This window comes from Toxorhynchites rutilus, chromosome 2, assembly GCF_029784135.1.
Source record: "Toxorhynchites rutilus septentrionalis strain SRP chromosome 2, ASM2978413v1, whole genome shotgun sequence".
Classification (NCBI taxonomy): domain Eukaryota; kingdom Metazoa; phylum Arthropoda; class Insecta; order Diptera; family Culicidae; genus Toxorhynchites; species Toxorhynchites rutilus.
The window spans coordinates 17,066,833-17,089,320 of NC_073745.1; the positions used below are offsets into that span (position 1 = coordinate 17,066,833).

The following is a 22,488-nucleotide window of genomic DNA, read 5'->3' on the forward strand; positions in this document are numbered from 1 at the left end:
ATGTTAAATGTTAAATGTTAAATGTTAAATGTTAAATGTTAAATGTTAAATGTTAAATGTTAAATGTTAAATGTTAAATGTTAAATGTTAAATGTTAAATGTTAAATGTTAAATGTTAAATGTTAAATGTTAAATGTTAAATGTTAAATGTTAAATGTTAAATGTTAAATGTTAAATGTTAAATGTTAAATGTTAAATGTTAAATGTTAAATGTTAAATGTTAAATGTTAAATGTTAAATGTTAAATGTTAAATGTTAAATGTTAAATGTTAAATGTTAAATGTTAAATGTTAAATGTTAAATGTTAAATGTTAAATGTTAAATGTTAAATGTTAAATGTTAAATGTTAAATGTTAAATGTTAAATGTTAAATGTTAAATGTTAAATGTTAAATGTTAAATGTTAAATGTTAAATGTTAAATGTTAAATGTTAAATGTTAAATGTTAAATGTTAAATGTTAAATGTTAAATGTTAAATGTTAAATGTTAAATGTTAAATGTTAAATGTTAAATGTTAAATGTTAAATGTTAAATGTTAAATGTTAAATGTTAAATGTTAAATGTTAAATGTTAAATGTTAAATGTTAAATGTTAAATGTTAAATGTTAAATGTTAAATGTTAAATGTTAAATGTTAAATGTTAAATGTTAAATGTTAAATGTTAAATGTTAAATGTTAAATGTTAAATGTTAAATGTTAAATGTTAAATGTTAAATGTTAAATGTTAAATGTTAAATGTTAAATGTTAAATGTTAAATGTTAAGTGTTCTCTTCTCTTCAAATTGAAGGAACATAATCGTTTTACTTAGTATGCTTTTCGTATTAGGGTAGGTTTAAGGTAAGCAGGGCCCAACACAAGAAAAGTTCAATAATAGTTGAACTGAGGAGTTTGCTTATCAGATATGACCATCTATCTTCTCCGTGTGAGCTACCTAATACCATTTAGTGGTATGACAAATTGTTGCACACAGTTCGAATGCCTTGAATTTTACGTCAGCTCACACGAAATTGAATAATTATCAATATTTCGGAACGCATTAAGTCCGCATAATGCTGGGGATTAACTTCCCGTTTTCGAAATTTTATATTTTCAATCAAGTGATTATCCCGAAACCGGCACGTCAGCGTCATATTTCTGACGGGATCAAATTCCTCGTGTCCGCTTCCTACCAAGCCAAGAATGCTGATGAAAAATACAAACGTGTCTCCTAGGGGATTAATTAAGACGTATCGACAATTCCTCGTTGACAGGCTTCTTGTGTCTGTTTAATAAATTCCTGTGTAAACTGTAAACAGAGCCAGATGCCTGAAACGGAGACTTCCGCTCTCTTTTCTTGCTCGATCCTTAATTTTTTGTTGTCCTGTTTCTCGTAAGAGAACGTATCTGTCTATTCGGTTGCCGTCTTCCAGTATGACGCACACTATACAACTACTTGCCGCTTTTGAAATTCGTTTTTTTTATGCCGACAGCATACCTTCACACGAGCAGCATAACTTTACTCACACACTGTCTTCCAGCAGACAGCATAACCACCCACTGACTGATGTGCAACATGTTACTCACAAACACCACCATCCGCTTGGTCCGTTTTCAGGCTGTCCCGGTTTATGTTTATGGTACAGACGACGGGTTTCCCATCCAAACAACAGCTGATCGGGGTGGCCGCCGTATTGGTGTTGCGTTTTCCGTCTGGATGCTCTGTGCTTGGCTCTATGTTGCGCTTGAAGCATTCAGTCAGAGCACGAACGCCGCGCCGAATGGATGTGATCGCCCCCAGAGGATTGTGTATTGGTTTCAAGTTCAGGTGTTGATAACTATCGTGAGAACAAAACCCCCGTACCAATATAGTACTTGAACCGTGTTTGAGTGGTTGATGAAGTGTTTACAAGCGGCTTTATCATGCTTGATAACGTGGAATCCCGTATCACGTTCGAAGTGCCCACCAATCTCGACTTTGATAAGTTGATCCGTGACAACAACTACACGCTATTTTGGCAGAATCTGCAGCACAGTGAACCCCCGCATGGCAAGGATAGCCTGGCGGAGTCAGTGGTGCAAGGGGATCGTAACTCGAGTGATTTTAACCTGATGAGTAGTTTGAAGCATTTTGCGGGGGAGCAGAGTGGGCGCCTACATTGGGGGGTCTTAACAAGTGATGATGCCGGTGACGGAGTGGAGGGACCACTTGTGGATCCCAGTTACCTGTGGATTGCGGCCGTGATGGCGTTGCTGATACTGTCGGGATTGTTTTGTGTGTGCTCCTGCTATATGTATTTGAAGTACCGGAGGTGGCAGAAGTGTGGTAAGTGATTTTGGTGTCGTCATTGGGAATATTGATATTGATTCAAGGAGAGTAAATGGAGCTGTCGCGAATATTTGCGTATATTTGAACCACGTTGTCAGCGTTACCCATTCAATCATTGGAACAAGTCTTCAGTCGATTTCCCATATTTTGCAAACTTTATTCAAAAAATTTAGACGAAATAATATTCAACCAATTTGATGGTGATATGGAAAATTTTGAAAGTTGATAACTATAGTAAAAGAGCTCTGATGTCACATGACCATGAATCTATTAGTAACTCTCGCGTTGATTGCTTTAATGTTCTGGGCAACATTCTATCCATACCAAAAAAGTTTATTGAATTCAGACAAATAAATTCATCATTCAGTCATTCAATAAAGGTCATCTGTTACGATACATCAAATTTCACTCATCATTACCTTTGAACAATTAAGTTGAAAACGACATTTTCATTGGAACTTTAAGATGAACTATTGCACAGTAAATCTACAAATAACGGAGCAACGAAATTCAGTGAATTTTAAGAAAATGTGATTTAAAATCTAAATAAGCTGATGTAATTTAAAAAAAAAGACATTAACTGAGAGCTAAGTTTATAATTCTATCAACAAAATTTAATGTGTGTTTTCTCGCCTATTAATTAATGTTACAAGATTTTTTTCTCGATGATGCAAAATTTTATTACAATGTATTCCTCCTTAAACTAAAAATTAATGAAAGAACCTTTTCGCTTACATTATCATTGCATATCTCGTTGACAATTGATTTGAGATCGTGAACGATAATTATGTATCATGTGCTATCAAAGATACACAAAAAAAACAGAAGAGTTATAACATTCTCTTTCTTCAACTAGACGTTCGAAATCAACTTCGACTTTGGCATGGATGTTTTGTTCGCATAGATGTATCCTTATATTGGAATCCTAATGAAGGATCCTAAAACCGTTCAATGTAAACACAGCTGTATTGAACCTATAATACCTTTGCAGTATTTTTCGTTTATAAGCAATCCAGTTTTCAATATTAGGTTATCACAAAAAAGCAGTTCTATTGATCCTCATGAGATTATTAACTGCTTTTGTACATAATGCAATATTTCCAAGGAAATAATTCAAAAAAATAATTTTATTTATATTGCAATATTTTTCCCGTTTCGACAGATTACTTGCCTCGTTATCTGTGTTAGTTTTTCCAAGGCATCAAAAGATAGAATGAAATGGAGCTGCATGAAACTACAAAGATGTTTTGGAACGTTAGCGGTTTCGTTCAACTGTAACTTTAGACGTGTTTCATTGAGGTTTTCAATCAGAAGATTCTAACTATGTTAGTTTCAAAGAGAGTAGATAAACAGTTATATTATTTTGAGTACAGAAAAAATGAGGCTTGCAAAATTATTACAAATTTGTTATTACATCAACCGAACTATTTGTTGAAAAAGAAAAGTTGGGGTAAAACGGACATGTTAAGAAGAACTTCAATTATTTCTTTGGAAACTCATGTTTCCCAAAACTTTGATGTTGTTTCTTGCAATTCAATATACTGTTTTTCTACCTAATTGGCTAAATATTTTACAAAAAATTGGTTTTTCAATGTTTTTTACTGAAGTTAAAACAGACCGAAAAGTACTAAATTTTTTTCGATGCGGGTAATATGGAGATATAGTGGTAGAAATATGAACAGGTTTGTAATATATGAAGCGTAGAGGTTTATCGATCGCGAGAGGAATAATTTTATTCAACCAAGGTCTGAACTCATCACGAATGTCTATTAAATGATGGAGAAATCGAATTAATCCATCTAGAAGTGATATCATGCAAAATGCTTAATGTTGAAGCGGCTAAAATTATATCCACACGCGGAATCTTGTATGATTTTAGGTTTTTGTTTCCCTTTCCCACTTTTGATCAGTATTTATTGCCATAGGGTGGCTTAAATATTATAGAATAATATCTAAAAGGTGTTCTCATTAACAGAAATCTGAAAATGAAACTACAAATCAACCACCTCTCCATATCACCCCCACTGTCCGTATTACCCGCTATTCCCCTACATCCAAAGACATTTTCTAAAACTAAATTTTCACGTAAAAACAATAATCAATATGCTACTACACTCGACCAAAAATTAAGAGGAGCAAGATGCGTCATCATTTTTTTTCTTGATTTTTCAAAGGGCCTGATTATCGAATATACTTCACGGTGGAAACGGAATGAAGTGTATCCGTGATGAAAATGGTACGGTGTCGACATCTGGATACGAAATGATTTACCCACTAAAACCTATCATTATAATCTCAAATTATCTTCAGATGAAATTTTTGTATGAAATTATTGTACCACATGAAGAAAACAAAGTTTTCCATTCACAGTGAACACTAATTTGAAACGAAGAAGTTAATTTTCATTGATAATTTTTATTTGAAAAGTGCTCATTCTGCCTGAAAACGCATTATTATCTTTGACACTTCACTCACTCGCAAAACGTAGTTCTGTGGCGTGCCGTTCATTTCGTTTTCACCGTGGAGTGTATTCGAGAATCAGGCCCAAAGACTGTTGCTTTTTATGAATACTTGAAGGTGAGTTAAGTTTTAAAGTTATAAACTTTCAAATATGCATTAATTTTCTGTGCGACCATTCTAAATTAAGCTAAGAAATGTTCATTCAATCACAGTTTCAGTCTGGCGTTAGGTATACAATATAGTAAATTACGCAATATTTCTTCCAATGAAACTTTTATCGCCACAAAGAGATCGTTCTTACAACTAATTTGACCAGCATCCATTCAACAGATTTCAATACATGTTTTCATTCCAGAAAATAGGTTGGTCAGCTAGATGCATTTAGGGGATGACTTGCTTTGTAAGGTCCTACAAAAAAACTAAACGGAGGAAATCGATAAATAGAGATTTCTGACACTAGCTGATCCGGCAAATTTCGTCCCGCCAAAAATGCACTCTAAAACCTCCATATGCCTAACTTTGTTCCATTTGTTGATTAATTCTCGAGTAATGCAGAAATTCGTGTTTCATTTGTATGGCAGCCCCCCTAAGAGAGGGGAAGGAGTATCTAACCACCTTAGAATCATTTATTGCACCCTAAAACCTCCATATGCCAAATTTCGTTTCATTTGCTTGATTAATTCTCGAGTAATGTTGAAATTTGTGTTTCATTTTCATTTTATTTATTGGGATGATCGGAGAATAATTTTGTTGACGAATCGTTGTTTTTGGGAGCGCTGGAGATATAATTTTGCTAAGAGATACTGAAAAAACTACATGAATATTCAAATAGTTCCAGTGTCCAGTTTCAGTGCTCTCGACAGCGATCAATCAACAGTACTTGTTAATGCTTAAAATTAATTTGACAATCTGCTAATTTTGGCGTTTGATTGCTCCGCAAAACGTTCACTTCATGAAAGCATTCATCCATCGACTCTATCATTGCTATCAAATATTTATACTAAAAAATTTCATTATCAAATTTCTTCAATGTTTGTTTTCGTTGACTACAACTTCGTAGTCCTTGGATATCACCCATGTTCATTTATTTTTATTTCTTACGACCCGCGACTCCACGCATAATACATGTTTATGACTCTCATGAGAAAAAGGTTGAGTACCCTTGATCTAGTGAAATACAAACATTTCGAAATTATTGAACCTGACCACGACTTGGATTTTCAGAGTTACTACTGGGAAACGTCGATATAACGTCACTCGATATAACGTACACATTTCCAAAATGTAAAGGGAAAAAAATCTATTTTTTTTTCTTGATAGAACAATGAATTATTTGTATTGTGATGCTAAAACAAGGTTTGTACCTTCAATCAATCCCGAAATACAGCTGGTTTTGTGATTCTGGATTCTAAATTAATCAAGCTTTAACCAACAGTACGAAGGGAAACATCATGAGAAAGGCTGGCTTCGTCTTCTGATTGAAGCTATTCATTAACTTTACTAAAACAGCAACACAATAATGTATTATAGACTACGTTTATGAGTACTTTATTATGCTTCGATATAACGTACAATTCTATACAACGTACAATTTTGAAAGTGAAATGTACGTTATATCGAAGTTTACCTGTATTGAGCAATTCCACGCAAAATAGTCCGGCCGCTGACCAGATCCTCTACGATTTTTTTGAAGATTGGTACTTATGATTGAAACTACCTAAAATCACAATATTCATTGTGATATGACCGATTTAAATAATATTTTTGAGAAGGGCGTTTTGAAAGTCATTGATCTTTCTTTCAAAAAATTGAAACTCAAATTTAAGATGTCTGATTAAAAAATGATGCTTAACAAGGTTGTCGGAAAATCACTTAGCTTTTTAGAAAAAATAACATTTAAAAAACACTGTTAAAAAATCTTACCCAAAAATTGATTTTAATATTAATATTCCCCTTCGATATTTTCTTGTATATTTTTATTAGAAAACTGTTATAATTTATGGTGCCGTATCGGACTCAAATTTCTGAAATTTCAATACTTTGTGAAATCGTAACTATTTCAGAATAAGTATTATGGAAAATAAAATTTACATACAATTCAACATGAAATACTATATAGGGGAAGGATGGTAAAGACGAACACCATAAGTAAACGTTGATTTTTTTCGTGAATTTCACAAAAAATACACAGCTATTTCACCATAAATTGATAGACTAGGTCTCCTTTTATGACAAAATTTGTCTTTGAGGCAGAAATTTTGCAAAACGAATGTGTCCGACATTTTTGAAAAATAAGATTGAATCGGAAAAGACGGACATTTGGGGGAAAGATGAACACCTGGGATGGGAAAGAAGGACACTAACTGAAAATTCAAGTTTATGTACAGGCAAACCTTTTTTTGTGCGGGGGATAGGGACCGCACAAAAAAAGTCGCATAAAAAATCGTGCAAAACTTCACCAGCAGCTTCAAAAAATCGTGTTCGGTACACATTTTGAAAAAACCTTTTTTTTTGCGGTAGATAGGAACCGCATAAGAAAAGTTTCCCCCAAGAAAATAACCCAAATCCACGCCATTCACCGTTCAATTTCCTTTTTATTTTCCTGCTTTGCGGTGGGACACTGCCTTTTCGGTTGCGTGTGGCTCTTTTGTGCTTTTAGTTGCATGTCGAAACGTGTTGCTGTTAAAAATCATGTCAAGCAAAAACTAGGAAAAACTTAGACCATTTGATGATTTCAGACGTGAATAATTGAGACGCAAATATGCTTCTTTCGCACTGAAATGCATATAAACCATCGAAAAAAACCAAATGAACGATAACTTCGTCAAATATGCTTCTTTTTATACACCGCACAAAAAAAACCGCACAAGAACAGAAAATCGCACAAAAAAAAATTCTCACAAAAAAACCGCACAAAAACAGGTTTTACTGTACTCAATAAGTTTTGGAGGTCTTTAAATAGGCCTTAAAATGATGGAACGAACTCATTTTTTCAAAATAGTCCCCGGAATTCGGAATGACAAATTCGGATTACGTTTTAAAACCCGTTCTGCTGATTCGTCCATGACATCTGGTTGAACTTGCAAACGTAGTTAGTGGGCATCTGTTAGAGAAAGAAGGAGGAGATTTTCAATTTTTTTTCAGAACAAGTATACCGACTTGATTAGTATTTTATTTTCAGCAATATTTCTGGAGTAAGAATGAGAAAACTTCACCTCTGATTCGATAAACTGGAAGAGAAGTGATGGTAAAACACTCACGTAACGAAAAATACTCCAATAAATTACTCGATAACAATGAAAACCTTATTTTCTGCAGGCTCTGTGTTGAAGGGTCATAAAGCGACGTTATCTCAAATGAAACATTAGTTTAGTTGGCAAAAAAATTGTGTAACTTTGAAGAAACAAGAAAAAATCTATTTTTATTCCATCCCGATGTTTTGTCCACCACATCTACACACACCCAGATAAAAAATTTATCGTAAAATATTCCAAAACTTGAGAGTTTAAGCTTTAGAATGATGTGTATCCCATCTACAAAAAACTAGCAGTGGGTTATATCTGTTATATAACCGCAAAGTGCACGTAGGACTACCGTTGGCTTAGCAATCAATAAGTAACAATCATGTAGCTCGTAAACATTTCATCTTTCGAATAAAGTTATTATCATACCACTTCGTTTAGCCGAAAAATAAAAAGGGTTTTAGAATCATCGGTCGATAGCGGCATTCGTGAGCATTCGATAATAGAACCCCTGCTTTTACTGAAAATACGGTTCCGTTCCGTTCTGTCCGGCAGCAGAAAATAAATGGGATTAGGAGAGAAGAGCATCACGCTTGGCGAGCTAGCGACTCATGTCACTTCGTAATCACAGTAAAAATGGATTTTCCTCTTCTTCGTTTCCTTCGTTGTTGAATTAAAGAGACTTGAAACGTTAGCAGTTTATTCGTATCTAGCTCTGAGAAGGGCTCTTGGGGACATACCAATCCAACATTTTTTTCCATCTGCCTTGACTAAGACACTTCATTGTCGTTCGACGCTCCTCAGCAAACATCAAACAACGTTTCTGAAATGGATTTCCGAGCGGGTACCAGTTGATATACAGATTCCTAATTTCAGTGGACTGTTTTCAATTTTTAAGCTATTGGAACAAGTTTTCGGCCAATGAATTATAAGCATATACCTCTTAGTTTCTTATTATCTTTTGAATAAAATTATTATCTGGAAAAGAATTATTAGCACTCAAAGAGGAATCGATTTGTCCTCGAAGAAACCCAGAACAAATAATACCCCTCTTTCCACCAATTAGAATCATCGATTGATCGTGACATTCGTTAACAAATGGTATTAAAACTTCTGTTTTGATTAAACATTATGGTTTCTTTGATATGGTGGTATATTCTCTACACCATACCACACATTTCATTTTCTCCGTTATCGAATCGCTCCGCTTTGAGCGTGACCTTCCGTATCTCACATCGCAATAACAACTAAATGGATGTCTTCTTCTTCTTCGTTTTCTTGTTTGATTATAGAGACTTCAAACTTCTATAGTTCATTCTTCTCTAGCCTGAGGGCTCTTCTGGAAGAAAACTCTACTCCAAATTCGTTCTCCGCCGGTCTTGAAAAAGGCGCTTCATTGTCGTTCGACGCGCGAGTTAACTTTTTCTACCGGGTGATATTTTTTTAAAAAATTGAACCACTTGGGTCGGACGTTAATTTCAGACTGACTTTATTTCGAATAATATTAAATGCTAAACCTAAGTCCCTTTCTCTGCACAGTCCCTAGCCAAAACAATATATTTAATTACGATCTCGCGGTGGTCGCCGAAATCGGTGCTTGTTGATGTAATCCGAAGCCTGCTACGTGCCATAATTACATCGTTGCTATCTTCGGGTAAATGCGTCCGTTAACTCGCGTCAGCAAACCGTGTCCGCTTTCACCAACAACGAAGATCTGTTGAAATGGATTTCCGAGCGGACGCCAGCCTATATATGGATTTGTATGATTTCAATAACCTGTTTTCAAAGCAATGTTAAAGCAATTGAAACACTTTTTCGAATAATTAAGCAGCAAGTATATAATTCTTGGACATCTTATATTTTTTTCTAAAAATGCGGAATTGATATGGTGAAATTTCCACTACGCCATATCAAACATTTCGTATTCTTCACTATCATATTCATAATCAATGGCACCCATTGAATTATCATTTGTACTTACAGAAATTTGTACGGTACAGAAATGAAAGATGCAGTTCTACGTCAAAAATTGTATTTTATTTGTGATAAAAAAATGGCAATTACTATTCGGGTTACCCATTATTTTGTGACTGTACAACTAATGTGAATAACCAAAGGAAGTCTGTCATTGTATTTTTTCTTTAATTATACATGTTTATTTCCAGTTATTTCCTAATTACAATATCCATAACTACTTACTACACTATTTACAAAAAAAATATTGGTAAGTAACATACGTAACATTCCTAGCTGCTCTCTTTCTTCGTTCACACGTTTTACCAAAACGCATTGAGAGCCGAACTAAAGTGTCTTTCAAATAGTTTTCTGTTGTTCCAACGTATGTTACGTAAACGTCGGTGAAAATCAAATAAACTTCCGTTTTTGAATTGTCTTACATTATAATTAATTGCCCCTCCTACTAAAAAAAAGAGCTGCTTTTTTATATTATCTTTCCCAGATATGTCATTTGACAATACCTGCTCGGGTGTTCTATAGTGTGGTTTGAGTTTGATTTTAACTCTTTTTTTTTTCAATACATTTCCATATTTTTTTTGCATCTGCGCATTTTTTTTATCCTAAAGGGTGTGTCACATCAAATTGCATCACGGAAAAAACGCTGTACAGCTTTCGCTTATAATCAGACAAGAGTGTATAGATCACGTTGGCCATGCTTCACTGTTAATTTTTCGTAAATTTGGAAAAAGGTCGTCGAACGAAAAAGAGCGTCGTGAATTAATCCTGTGCACTCATTTCGAGAATCCGGAGTTGTCACATCGGGACATCGGTAAGATGCTGGGAATCGTCCAATCCACGGTCAGCAGAGTACTAAAACGATACTTCGAGAACCTAACCATCGACCGGAAGGTGAAGAACGGCAAAAATGGATGCTCCGTCAGTGAAAAAGATCACAAGCGCGTAGTTAAGCAGTTTAGACGTGATCCGAGAAGTTCGGTCCGGGATGTCGCCAATAAGCTGAATTTGTCAAGTTCATTCGTCCAGCGTACCAAGCAGCGGGAGGGTCTACGTACATACAAGGTTCAGAAGGCTCCTAACCGCGACGAAAGGCCAAACATGGTGGGGAAGACGCGAGCCCGGAAGCTGTACACCGGAATGCTGACGAAGCCGCATTGCCTGGTAATGGACGACGAAACCTACGTCAAAGCGGACTTTCGTCAGCTGCCGGGCCTGTTGTTCTTCTCCGCAGAGGACAAATTCAGCGTTCCGGAGGAGATTCGCAAGCAGAAACTATCCAAGTTTGCCAAAAAGTACATGGTGTGGCAAGCGATCTGCTCTTGCGGAAAGCGGAGCGCCCCCTTCGTGATGACCGGCACGGTAAACGGGCAGGTTAACCTTAAGGAGTGCCTACAGAAGCGCTTACTACCACTATTGAAGCAGCACGAGGTTCCGACCATCTTCTGGCCGGATCTCGCTTCGTGCCTCGTGTTGGAGTGGTACGAAGCCAGCGGGGTCACCTTCGTGCCAAAGGAAATGAACCCGCCCAACGCGCCGGAGCTTCGCCCAATAGAGAAATATTGGGCGATTATGAAGCAGGCCCTCCGGAAGAACCCAAAAGTTGTCAAATCGGAGGCGGACTTTAAGAGAAAATGGATTTCTGTTCAAAAAAAACTACAACCTGACGTTGCACAGAACCTTATGGACGGGGTAAAGAGGAAGGTGCGAGCATAGGGGCTTGGGCTCGAAGTATGAATAAAAAGAAAATGCCAAAAGTTGTTTAATAGTTTTTATTTTACTGTCTAAAATTTTCAAAAGGATCGGTCTACTGGGCTTTTTCCGTGATGCAATTTGATGTGACACACCCTTTATGTAGGTTAACAGATGCTCTTATCAGAGGTTCAAGATACAACGAAAATAGGAACATTGACATGGGACAACTCTTGGTGATGCATTTTTGTACATCAGTTGATCGTCCGAATGGCGTGGGAGATTGACTACGTTCAATGCTAAATTGAAATCTAACCGCATGGTGATCGGAAAAGGGTACTGAACTTTCTGTTGTTAGTTGATCAGTTACATCAGAGCAATTTTTAGCAAATTTTTTATTTTTAGTGGAATTTTAAACTTATTCAATATTTTCCACAAACACACGTGGCTCACTGAATCAAAGGCCTTTTCCAAATCAATGGCCATAAAAAAAAATATATTTCTTCGATTGTTGTGCTTTGATTATAAGATTTCTAATTGCGTCTAGATTGTTAACGCATGATTGGTTCTGTTTTCCTACAGTTTGTCCTACATCAAGTAACGAATCCATCATCTTCGCAAACCTGTTTGCTATTATTTTCATCAGCATTTTATAGTCCGTATTCAATAAGCTTATTGGTCTGACATTGTCTAGGTTTATTGTATCTCTTTTCTTGTAAATGAGAGTTATTATTCCCGATGAAAAATTTTCCATTGGTTTCAAGCTGCCGGCCAAAAGGCCATTGAACAGCTTCAGTAAATCTCATTTGCGAATCTCACAATGGGTCGCATAAAATTCGTAATTTACTCCATCCGGACCAGGGGATTTTTTCTTGGTTGCATTTCTAATTATCATCTTAAGCTAATTCTCATCAATGATATCAACCAAAGCATTTTGGCTGTCTTCATTCAAGAACTTTTGCACAGACCTCAATGCTTGAAAATCATCATAGTAAAGGCTTCGATCATCACTACTAGCGAAGTTTTTCTTGAAGAATTCAGATGCTGTTTTTGTTGATGTCAAACGGTCGTTATCCTTAGCATTGAAGGATACTAAATTTTGAAACTTGAAAACTTGAATTTGGAAGCATTTTCCGAAATTTGATAAATGCTCAGTTTTTCTTCTTCCAGAAGTGACGCTTCATTACAGCGATTTGCGTAATATTTGAGTCGGCTTTACTCAACTTCCAGCATTCTAGACTTGATAAGGGTTTGGATAATATCCAGTATGCTTTCCTCATCGCCAGATCCAGTGCTGTTGTTCCTCGTACGTTTTTGCAAAATGTTTGTCTTACCCAGTTTTACCTGCTCATCATTTGAATCGTCCGACCGTGATGCTACCAATGCTCGTTTTGTTCCGATGGTAGCCTCGTTCTTATTCTCGTCGATTACCATTATGGCGCTCCGCTCACCTTCGTCATTTGCAATGCTGATCTCTCCAAAAACACATCTTCGTTGCTGGGAACCGATTGGCTGGTTTCAACCACCGAAATCACCGGTTTCCAAAGTTCCATACTAATTTCAAACTTCCTAGTCTGTTCAAGTCGTTGCGCCAAAATACCTGCACCGGATGTCACCTTTGCATATAGTAGTGGTCCTTAGTCTGTAGAATCTCCTTCATGTGTCACCGAACTGATTCCCGCTCTGTCTACGTGATTGCCTTCCTGGAGCTGAAGGCAGTTGACTTTCAGGTGGTCATCTGCCTTACAGTGGAAGCACCGATTCTTGAATCCTTCATAGTAAAACATTCGTGCCGCACAAACGTATTTTTACCACAGTCATATGGTCCACTTCATTCCAAATTTGTCATTTGTCGTTCCCATGCTACAAAAAAAAAACTAACAATTTGAAACCGAACTGCAGGCAGGAAAATGAGCAAAACCACCAATTCATTCATGCTTTAAGCGCTGTGTTACCGCCGCTGATAAAAGTGGATTTCATTTTTGCCTCTCATTTGCCACCACAAAACCTGCGGCAGCCGGTTCTACCGCTCGGCAAGAACATGCAGTAATTTGTTGTCTTATCTTGTAACCCTCCTTTCCTTACTCCCGGCGCTCGCGGTGCGTTTTCAAACACACAAAGCAAATAATGGAACAGGAACGGAGATAAATATTGAGATTAAAGCCACCGACCGACACACGAACCCATCATAAGCGTTCATTTCCATCAGACCTCAAGTGCTCCAGTTAAAAAACAACAACCGAACAGAATGAAATCCTGCACCCGAGTATACAGGGACCACATGTCGCCTGTCGATTGTTTTCTGTGGGTACATTTCAAACGAACATCAGCACAATACCTTCGGTGTTTGAACGGCAGCAAATCGAAGGATAAGCAGACATTACCTGCCCACTCAACAACAGGCGAACCTTTTTGCGTTCAATCCAAAACCCAGCACAATCCGCTCTCTGACATTTGCAATTTCATAATCCATTTGAATAAGAATGGGATCCCTTTTTTTTGCGTTCCTCATTCCAGATGAATTCGAATCGTTCTTTCTTACTGCATTGTATTGGGAAGTGATAAATGACTCGGATGTGAGAATATTTCTTCTCCAGCTTCTTGGATTCTTGGATCGGGGGCAAAACCTGCCGAACCACACACACATGGTTCTTCTTCCAACGAAGTGAGGGTGAAATGATTGATATTGGCTCTGCTCGGGAAAAGATCCATGGGGTTGCAAATATTTCAGCTTGTTTCCGTGGTGTACGATTCCGCCTTCTCCGGCATCCTTCCCGAGCGAAATCCATTCGTTGCACATGCTGACACATTTCGGAAGCTGTTCTTTTATGTATGAGCCTCACATGTGGGTATTTTGGGCGGTTTGCAGGGAGCGAGCATTACATCAGATTACGATGCAATATTTATTCCGCAATATTTGCTGCTATTTCGGTTTTCGATTTTTTTTTGTTGGACGCCAAATGGCGGGGGAGGATCGTGTTGTGTGTGACCGATTCAGTAATAATATTGGCATTTGGGCACGGAATACCAATATTGTGGGCTTATCATTGGGGTGTTGAATAATGTAATCAGCGTTTAGTTAATCTAATGGATGTCGTTTAGTTTTGACGTGCGATTGTCGGCATCAAGCAGAGCGTTCCTCGATCGAAACATGTTGAACTGTTTATACTGTTTTAGTCTCAACCAATACTGCCTATGATTGCACAGGGGACGTAATCGACAACACCATTAGTGTTGGGAAAATGCATCTTTGTTGTTTTTTGGCCTACAAGCATAACCATGCAAATTTCCGATGAAATAATCTGTCCCGTTTAAGGATATTATCGGCAAAAAGAGGGCCTAGGTGATTTTGCGGATAATAACACATTTTTTTTCCATTTGGAGAACACTTGTGTCTATTTATGTGGACAATCAATCATTTCAATGAACATTTGTTCGCATAGCTAGACGTAATCACCAGGTTGCTCTGTTTGTGGCGTTAGTATTTACAATTCCAATAATAGTCAAAACGTCTCCGTCGATAGTTTCAGTTGTCATCGAATAAACTCAAAAAAGTTTGGAAGAAATGTTGATAAATGTCTGGAAAAGGTGCCCTTGATTTGTTGCTAGTCTATAGAAGTACTTTTTCCCTGAAGAATACTCTGGGATATGAAAAGAACAACAGGTTCGTGTTTTTTCAATTAATCGAATTTGTAAAGGCAATCTGCAATGTTTATTTTGTAATGTAATTTTAGCAACATTATTTACCGATATCACGATCAATCGCATAAAGATGGTGAAATGACTTCTCCAACGGTATGAGTAAATGCTGAGTATGTGGAATAATTCAATGTTGAATCCGAGGAGTTATAATGCTAAGAACCAATATTATTTTAATTTTACTACTGATCTGATTGTTTCATTATCTACTTGAAGATACAAATACAGAAATTTAGGTAATTATCACATTAAAAAACACAATTGCTTGTCTTTGTTAATCGTGTACAGAAAATAGTAATTATATGAGCAGCGTTTCAATGTTTTCTTCATCTATTAGGAAACACTAAGTGATAAGACACTATCGTGACAGACATGTTTGGACTCTACAAAGAATGTGATTCAAATGTAGATTTAGCTTATAGCACAAAATACGGACAATTGTTGATTTTCGAACGATGTATGAAAGCTGTATGGAACTACGTCTGTTATGCGGACAAACAGTGATTTTTCGGAAACGTTTTTTTTTTAAATTGCTCAATTTTTTTCGAACAAAAAATGTTTGTTTGCATGTTGAGCAAACGTATTACATTGCGTAGAATGCAAAACGGCGAAAAAGTCGATTTTGTTCATTTTGTCGTTTACGTCTCCTATACAAACATGAATAGCCTTAAATAATGCCCATTAATCAATTCGAATGAGAACATATTGTAATTAATTTATTTTATTCTATCTTCTCTCCCATAGTGTCGCTGGCGACATGCCAAACCCTATCGAATCTGGACGTTGAGGCGCCACCTCCGTACGACACGGAAACACTGCCCTCCTACACCATCGCTTCGGGTCTGCCCAGCTACGAGGATGCCGTGCGTCATCTAGCCGCCCGCCAACAGTCACGTGGTGCTACTTCTGCTGCTGGATATGAGCCAGCTCGAAGGCCACCGATCCATCCACCGTCGGTGGTGAAATTCTTCGATTCTCGCCCCCAGAACTGGCTCAACGTAACCATTTTTGAGGAAATCCATTACAATTTCGTTGGGCGGGGGACATCCGCTGCAAATGGTGCTGCTACCTCCACTGCTACCATTGGAGCCAATAGCGAACAGATGACCTTACCAAAACCTGAATTGGCATCCGATAGGCAGTGCGGTGCCAAGTCGGAGAATGCGGATGGACTGTTTAAAATACAAATTTGTATGGTGGAGAACGAGAAGGAGCAAACTTCCAATCGATAGAGAACATCCGCAGAGGCCAGTGACAGATTGACTGTGTTATTATGCATTTACTATATCTTCATTCAGAGATGCAAGACTGTGTGTAAATTTTTTTGTATATAATTTCTATTGTAAGAATCAGATGCATTAGAGTTCAGATGTAATTTATCTTTTTTGGATAGTTTATATTTAGTGAGTGGTGTGAATCTTTTTTAAAATGTTTGAACGGGATATGGTGTGCATGTGTGTTTGATTTTTTCCTAACGAGACTGAAAATAAATTGTATTTTTGCTATGATAATGATAATTAATCCATCGTTTATTACACGCAGAGAAAATTCCTCCCTTCATTCATACGACGACAAATTGTTGACCCTGAGCTTACGAGCATAAATGCGTTCCCATCCGAAGGTTGAAGTGGAAAGAAGACTATCCCCCTCTTGTGGTGGCAAATAATAGGGTTCTCATGAAAACGTGCCCGAGGCGGAATAATAAATATTAAATTCAAAACCAATCCAGCGCTCTTTTGTGTGTTAGTTTTCGGTTGCTAAAATACCCGAACCCTGAGAAATGCCGTTGAGGCAGGGCATTGCAACAGCGTTGGTTACTTGTGTGAATGGCGGTCTTTGGAATGGTTGTGATGCTTTTATCAACATATTTGAATTTCGACACTGAAGAACGGGAGAATACATCTATTACTGCTCGGTAGGTTTGTTTGTACAACAATGTTTTTTCGTGATTTGGAATATCTTTTATGAAGATTAAGAAAAATAGGAATTCTTCCGTTTGCATCTGATTTTTTAAAGTTTCATCTGTGTATAGAAAACCCAACTGCGTGCAAACTGAGTCAAAATCAGAAGAGTAGGGCGGAGCTAGTTGGTCATTTTTGAATAAATTTGGTTATAACTTTGTAGTAAGAAGTTTTGCGTTAGAATGTTATGTACCACAATGAAGCTTTCCTTTTACCCTTACAATGAAAAATAACCAGAGAATCAATTATTTGACATTTTTATTTTATTTAACGTCTTTATATTTCAGAATAAATTGACCAACTAACCCCACACACGGGGTAAATTGGTCAATAATAGGCACGTTATTTTTGAGCAAATAATAAGCGTTTTTCCATTAGAAGTTTTCTTCATAATAAATAAATTAATTAAATCAAAACAAAAACAGTTAACTAATATAATGTAGCAAGTAAAAAAACAAATTAATGAAAATTTCAAATTCTCATCGTTGAAAATTAGTCAGACAATCTTTTATAGCGATTTCGTCTCTCTTCCACTTTGTGGCAAACCAGAGATGTCAGGTTTGAAGACATTTTTTTAATTTTGAAGACATTTTGAAGACATTATGAATTATGTGAATACATTTCAGTATGATAGCGTACGTGGAATTTTAAAAGATATTATTTCCATGAAATTCTAACTATTGGAAAATATCGTTAAAAAAGTGGAGCTTTAGTCTCAGCGAATGAAGCAGTCCGAATAAATATTGTTTCTAGAAGGCATTAGTTCATTTGCGCTCGAAAATTCGAATGATTGTGACATTGATTTTCTATTATTTTGGCCCTACTATACAATAGATTAACCTAGATATTTCAAACGATCACTTCACAAATCGAAGGTTTTCCGATTACATACCTTTTCTACAATTAGTTTCATGGATATGGTTTCAGTTACAACCAACATTTTAAAGCTGAAATGAACAAATAGAGTTATCACAGTTCCGTTTTTGTGCGAAGAACTTTCCTCCGATATTATGGTGAAGACATTTTCTCGTACCATGTCAAGACTTTTGAAGAAAAAAATTACTTGGTATCCCTGCGACGCACAACCGCTTGCTTTCTTGCTTGCATTTGTTTTGATGACATTTGTACCGTTCTCCCCAAAGTATATAGAAATAGCCTCCAGGTATGATACATTACTCAATGCGTTATTGTGAGTTCTGTTATTCAATGTAAGCGTTTATTATATCTATTGAAAATTTTACAGCAAAAAATATAAATATGACAATTATATTGCAAGTGGTTTGTGTGGTGGTTGTCTCGTTTTAAATACACTGGGTTTAGCAGTAAAACATATGCTTCCTATATTTATTTATAGCTCGCGTAATGAAAAACGGCATACCTGAAAATTGTATATGCGTTGTTCTCAAACGAGTAATTTGTGTGATCAACTAGCCCCTTCTATATGTGAAAAAGAATATTCATGAAAATTCAACAAAAATAATTTTGAAAGCGATTCCCATTAACACTTAAAGCTAATACGTACAATTAAGCTTTGTTCTACGTTTGAGCCGATTTTTTTCATGGTTATTAACCAGTTTTAGAACACATTTTATAATGCGCAAACCGTGAATGATTTTTGGCGAAATCGGAACCACGTCCGTATTTTTTAATCTACTTCATAAAAAGTTTTTCCGATTTGATTATTTTTTTGTATCAACAATTCGCTATATTTCATCCATAGATCGCTAATTTTTTGGACGCTCAGATTCCTCAGATATCGTCACTGACCAACTTACCCGTATGACCAACTAGACCCGCCCTACCCTACTTCTTGATACCGTAAAACCACAAAATTCAACAAAAACAAGGAAATCAATAGAGTGTGTTGCTTCTTCTTAGGTAAATATTGCCAGTTCAGAAGTGGTATTAATGATGCTGTTCTCATTGGTAGTTGTTGGCTTATTTGAAGCGTTAGGGATTCATAGAACTTTTTTTTCCTTATTAATTGCTCTTGAAATAAAAATTGCAGACAGTGGTGTTGCATTGTTGAGATTGGATTACAACATTATTTCATTCAATTCGCTTGCTTATCACTTCCGATATTATATGAGGGGCTTTGAATGAAAGGGGTTTAAGTGATTTGATCGATTTCTCTACATCGACTCTCTCTTTTGGTCATAGCTTAGCCTCAAATACATTCCCAGCTGTATTTGACAATGTGGAAGAAAGGTCAGAGCCTCACCTATCAGATTCTATAGCAAGCTTAAATTGGAACGTTTTTGCAATTGAATTATTAACTAAAGAAAAAGTGGATGAAGAGAAATCGATCAAGTCACTTACACCCCTTGCATTCTAAGCCCCTCATATTAGTTTGAGGAAGAAGAAATCCGTTATTTTTCGCGTGACAACGATCAAACAATTTCAAGTTTAGGCTCGTTGTAGAGGTGATATTTCACACTATTGCTGTTTTTATTTATTCCATTCAGTTGTGAGTTACAGGGTATTAACCCTTTCACTACGGCAGTGTGCTCCGTGGGAGTGCTACCGCTGAACGGAGCACTGCGCCGAAAAGTATGCATATCGCGTTGGTGTGATCAATGTGCAGTATCACCCTGATGTCGTTTATAGACGACGCTCGTAGCGAAAGGGTTGGAAGTCAACGAAAGCAATGCAAGCCAACAAAGAGAAAATTCATTACATTTTGAAGATTCTCTTTATGCAAACCAGGTAGCATAAATTGTGAATGATGTTCATGGTGTCGATACTGTAACTGCTAAATACGTGCAATTTATTTTTTTCTAAAATACAGAACGATTACAGATGACTGAGGGTTAACTAATCTACGTACTGACGTAGTTGTTACCTTAATTTTTAGGAGCACGGTCAAGATAAATCCATTCTCGCTTAGGGGATGCGCATTACACACTTCTCCTTTTTTTCTCGCATTGCAAAACATTGATAAAAAATTGGGATTAAGCGAAGATTGTGAGAATCGTTGCCAGAGTTTTTCACCACAAGACTAAGACTTCTATGAGAGAGGGGTCTCTGTTGAGTAGTCATCGAGAGCGGACGTGTTTTCTTGTTGCTTCTCGCATATTTTGATTAACGGTCGTTTGATGTGATTCAATTCGGGCAAACATGTTTCAATTTCAGTAGCGTCGTCATTTAATCAATCAATCAATTTAACAACTAAGTACGCGTCTAATGTGTGGAAATATAACTATTTCATTTTGAATTGCGGTGTGAAGAAGCTTGCTAACGTTTCCAGAAGCATTTTAGTCACCATGATCCTGTGTGTCGATCATTTGCACATTTTGAAGATGCGGTGTCATACATGTTTGATTGTGTGTGTTTATGTGCTCTAACAAGAAACGTAGGGATTTCTTCTTTATTATCTACGACTATCAATTGAAATAACAGTGAAAAGAAAAGAAAATGGTTGATAAGTGCTGAAAGGAAACCATATTGCGCATCCTTTGCTAGTTCCGTGAATGGTCTTAGTTTCGAAATCGGTATCTCTTTGTCCTGATATTATCGAGTGGAAACGACAAGTGAAAATACAGTGATACAAACTCGTAATCGTACTCCACCGTGCAAATCTCTCTTCTCTTCTTTTGAAAGTCGAACACAAAGTTTCAGAACATTCTATTTAGATGAAGTCATAGTGCCATATGATAGTTAAAAGGTTTGCTATCTGTTTTCAGAATAATAGTTTTTATTTCTGTAAGAATCGAGAAGTATGTGCGAATGTATGAAAATTGACTCAAACTCATAATCGTACTCTGGTTGAAATTTCAACTCGATTCATAAAGCGTTAATCAATTTCAGGATTCCATCATTAGTATGGTATCCCTTGTTCATTGCAACTATCTTTAGCTGTCTTTAGTCGTTATCTACGAGTTTTTTGGTGCATTCGGAAGGAATATTCATCCATTTTTTGATCAAGTGGTTTTAAAAATCGTTATTTTTAGAAATTTGATGATTTCTAAATTTCCTACACAGATGACTTTCATATTTTTTAACTGGGATTGATGCTGGGAGATTGGGAACAAGTATCAATAACTTTTGAGCAATTATAATGTAACCATGTGCGAACTATATGTGACATGTGCTTAGGGTCATCGTCTTGGTAAAACTTGAATCCTCGATTCAATCTCATTTTGTTCACACTTTGCTACATGTTTTTCTTTGGTGTGTACAGTTAAACATTCTGACTCAATACACCATCGATGGAAACCAAATTACCCCCTACATGCACCCTCATACCATCCCTCCACCACCAACATGTTTATACGTTGCTTTCAGATTTTTATGCTCAATTCATTGTTCGGCTTCCTCGATGCGAAACGACAATCATCAGAGTCAAAAATATTAAATTTCGACTCACCTACGGGAATAACATCTTCCTAGTGTGTTTCATGCTGTTTGAAAAAAATGGAAATTGGAGTTACTGATTTATTTTACCGTTGAACGGTTTTTCCGTCTGTGCTCGGACATTCAAGATGTTCTTCCTCGGCACATTACAAACTTTTTTTTTGTTCAATTTGATTTTCATCGATGGTGTATTGGATCAGCATGTTTACTTGAACATCCTAAAGTAAAACATGTAGCAAAGTGTAACAAAATGAGATTGAATCGAGGATTCAAGTTTTACCAAGACGATGACCCTAAGCACATGTCACATATAGTTCGCACATGGTTACATTATAATTGCTCAAAAGTTATTGATACTTCTCCCCAATCTCCCACCATTAATCCCAGTTAAATGATATGGAAGTTATCTGTGTAGGATATTTAGAAACCATCAAATTTTCAAAAACAACGATTATAAAATCCACTTGATCAAAAAATGGATGACTATTCCTTCAGAATACACCAAAAAACTCGTAGATAGCGGCTAAAGACAGCTAAAGATAGTTGCAATGAATAAGGGATACCATACTAATGATGGAATCCTGAAATTGATTAACGCTTTATGAATCGAGTTGAAATTTCAACCAGAGTACGATTATGAGTTTGAGTCAATTTCCATACATTCGCACATACTTCTCAATTCTTAGAAAAATAAAAACCATTACTCTGAAAACAGATAGCAAACCTTTTAACTCTCACATGACACTATGACTTCATCTAAATAGAATGTTCCGAAACCTTGTTTTCGACTTTCAAAAGAAGGGA

At 36.4% G+C, this 22,488-nt stretch overlaps 1 protein-coding gene across 1 annotated transcript; it reads left to right on the forward strand.

Annotated features, from left to right (window-relative positions):
* Window positions 1–1,745: 1,745 nt before the first annotated feature.
* Window positions 1,746–16,891, forward strand: LOC129771105 (protein commissureless 2 homolog). Its single transcript, XM_055774437.1, has 2 exons — window positions 1,746–2,303; window positions 16,115–16,891. Exons 1-2 carry the CDS (start codon window positions 1,901–1,903, stop codon window positions 16,600–16,602), a joined length of 891 nt encoding a protein of 296 aa, XP_055630412.1. The 5' UTR covers window positions 1,746–1,900; the 3' UTR covers window positions 16,603–16,891.
* Window positions 16,892–22,488: the final 5,597 nt, after the last annotated feature.

Bases quoted from the DNA above. Each gene is read 5' to 3' on its own strand.
- LOC129771105 (XM_055774437.1), top strand. From the start codon at position 1,901: ATGCTTGATAACGTGGAATCCCGTATCACGTTCGAAGTGCCCACCAAT. The intron at 2,304-16,114 runs GTAAGTGATTTT...TCTCTCCCATAG, and splicing joins CCGGAGGTGGCAGAAGTGTG to TGTCGCTGGCGACATGCCAA.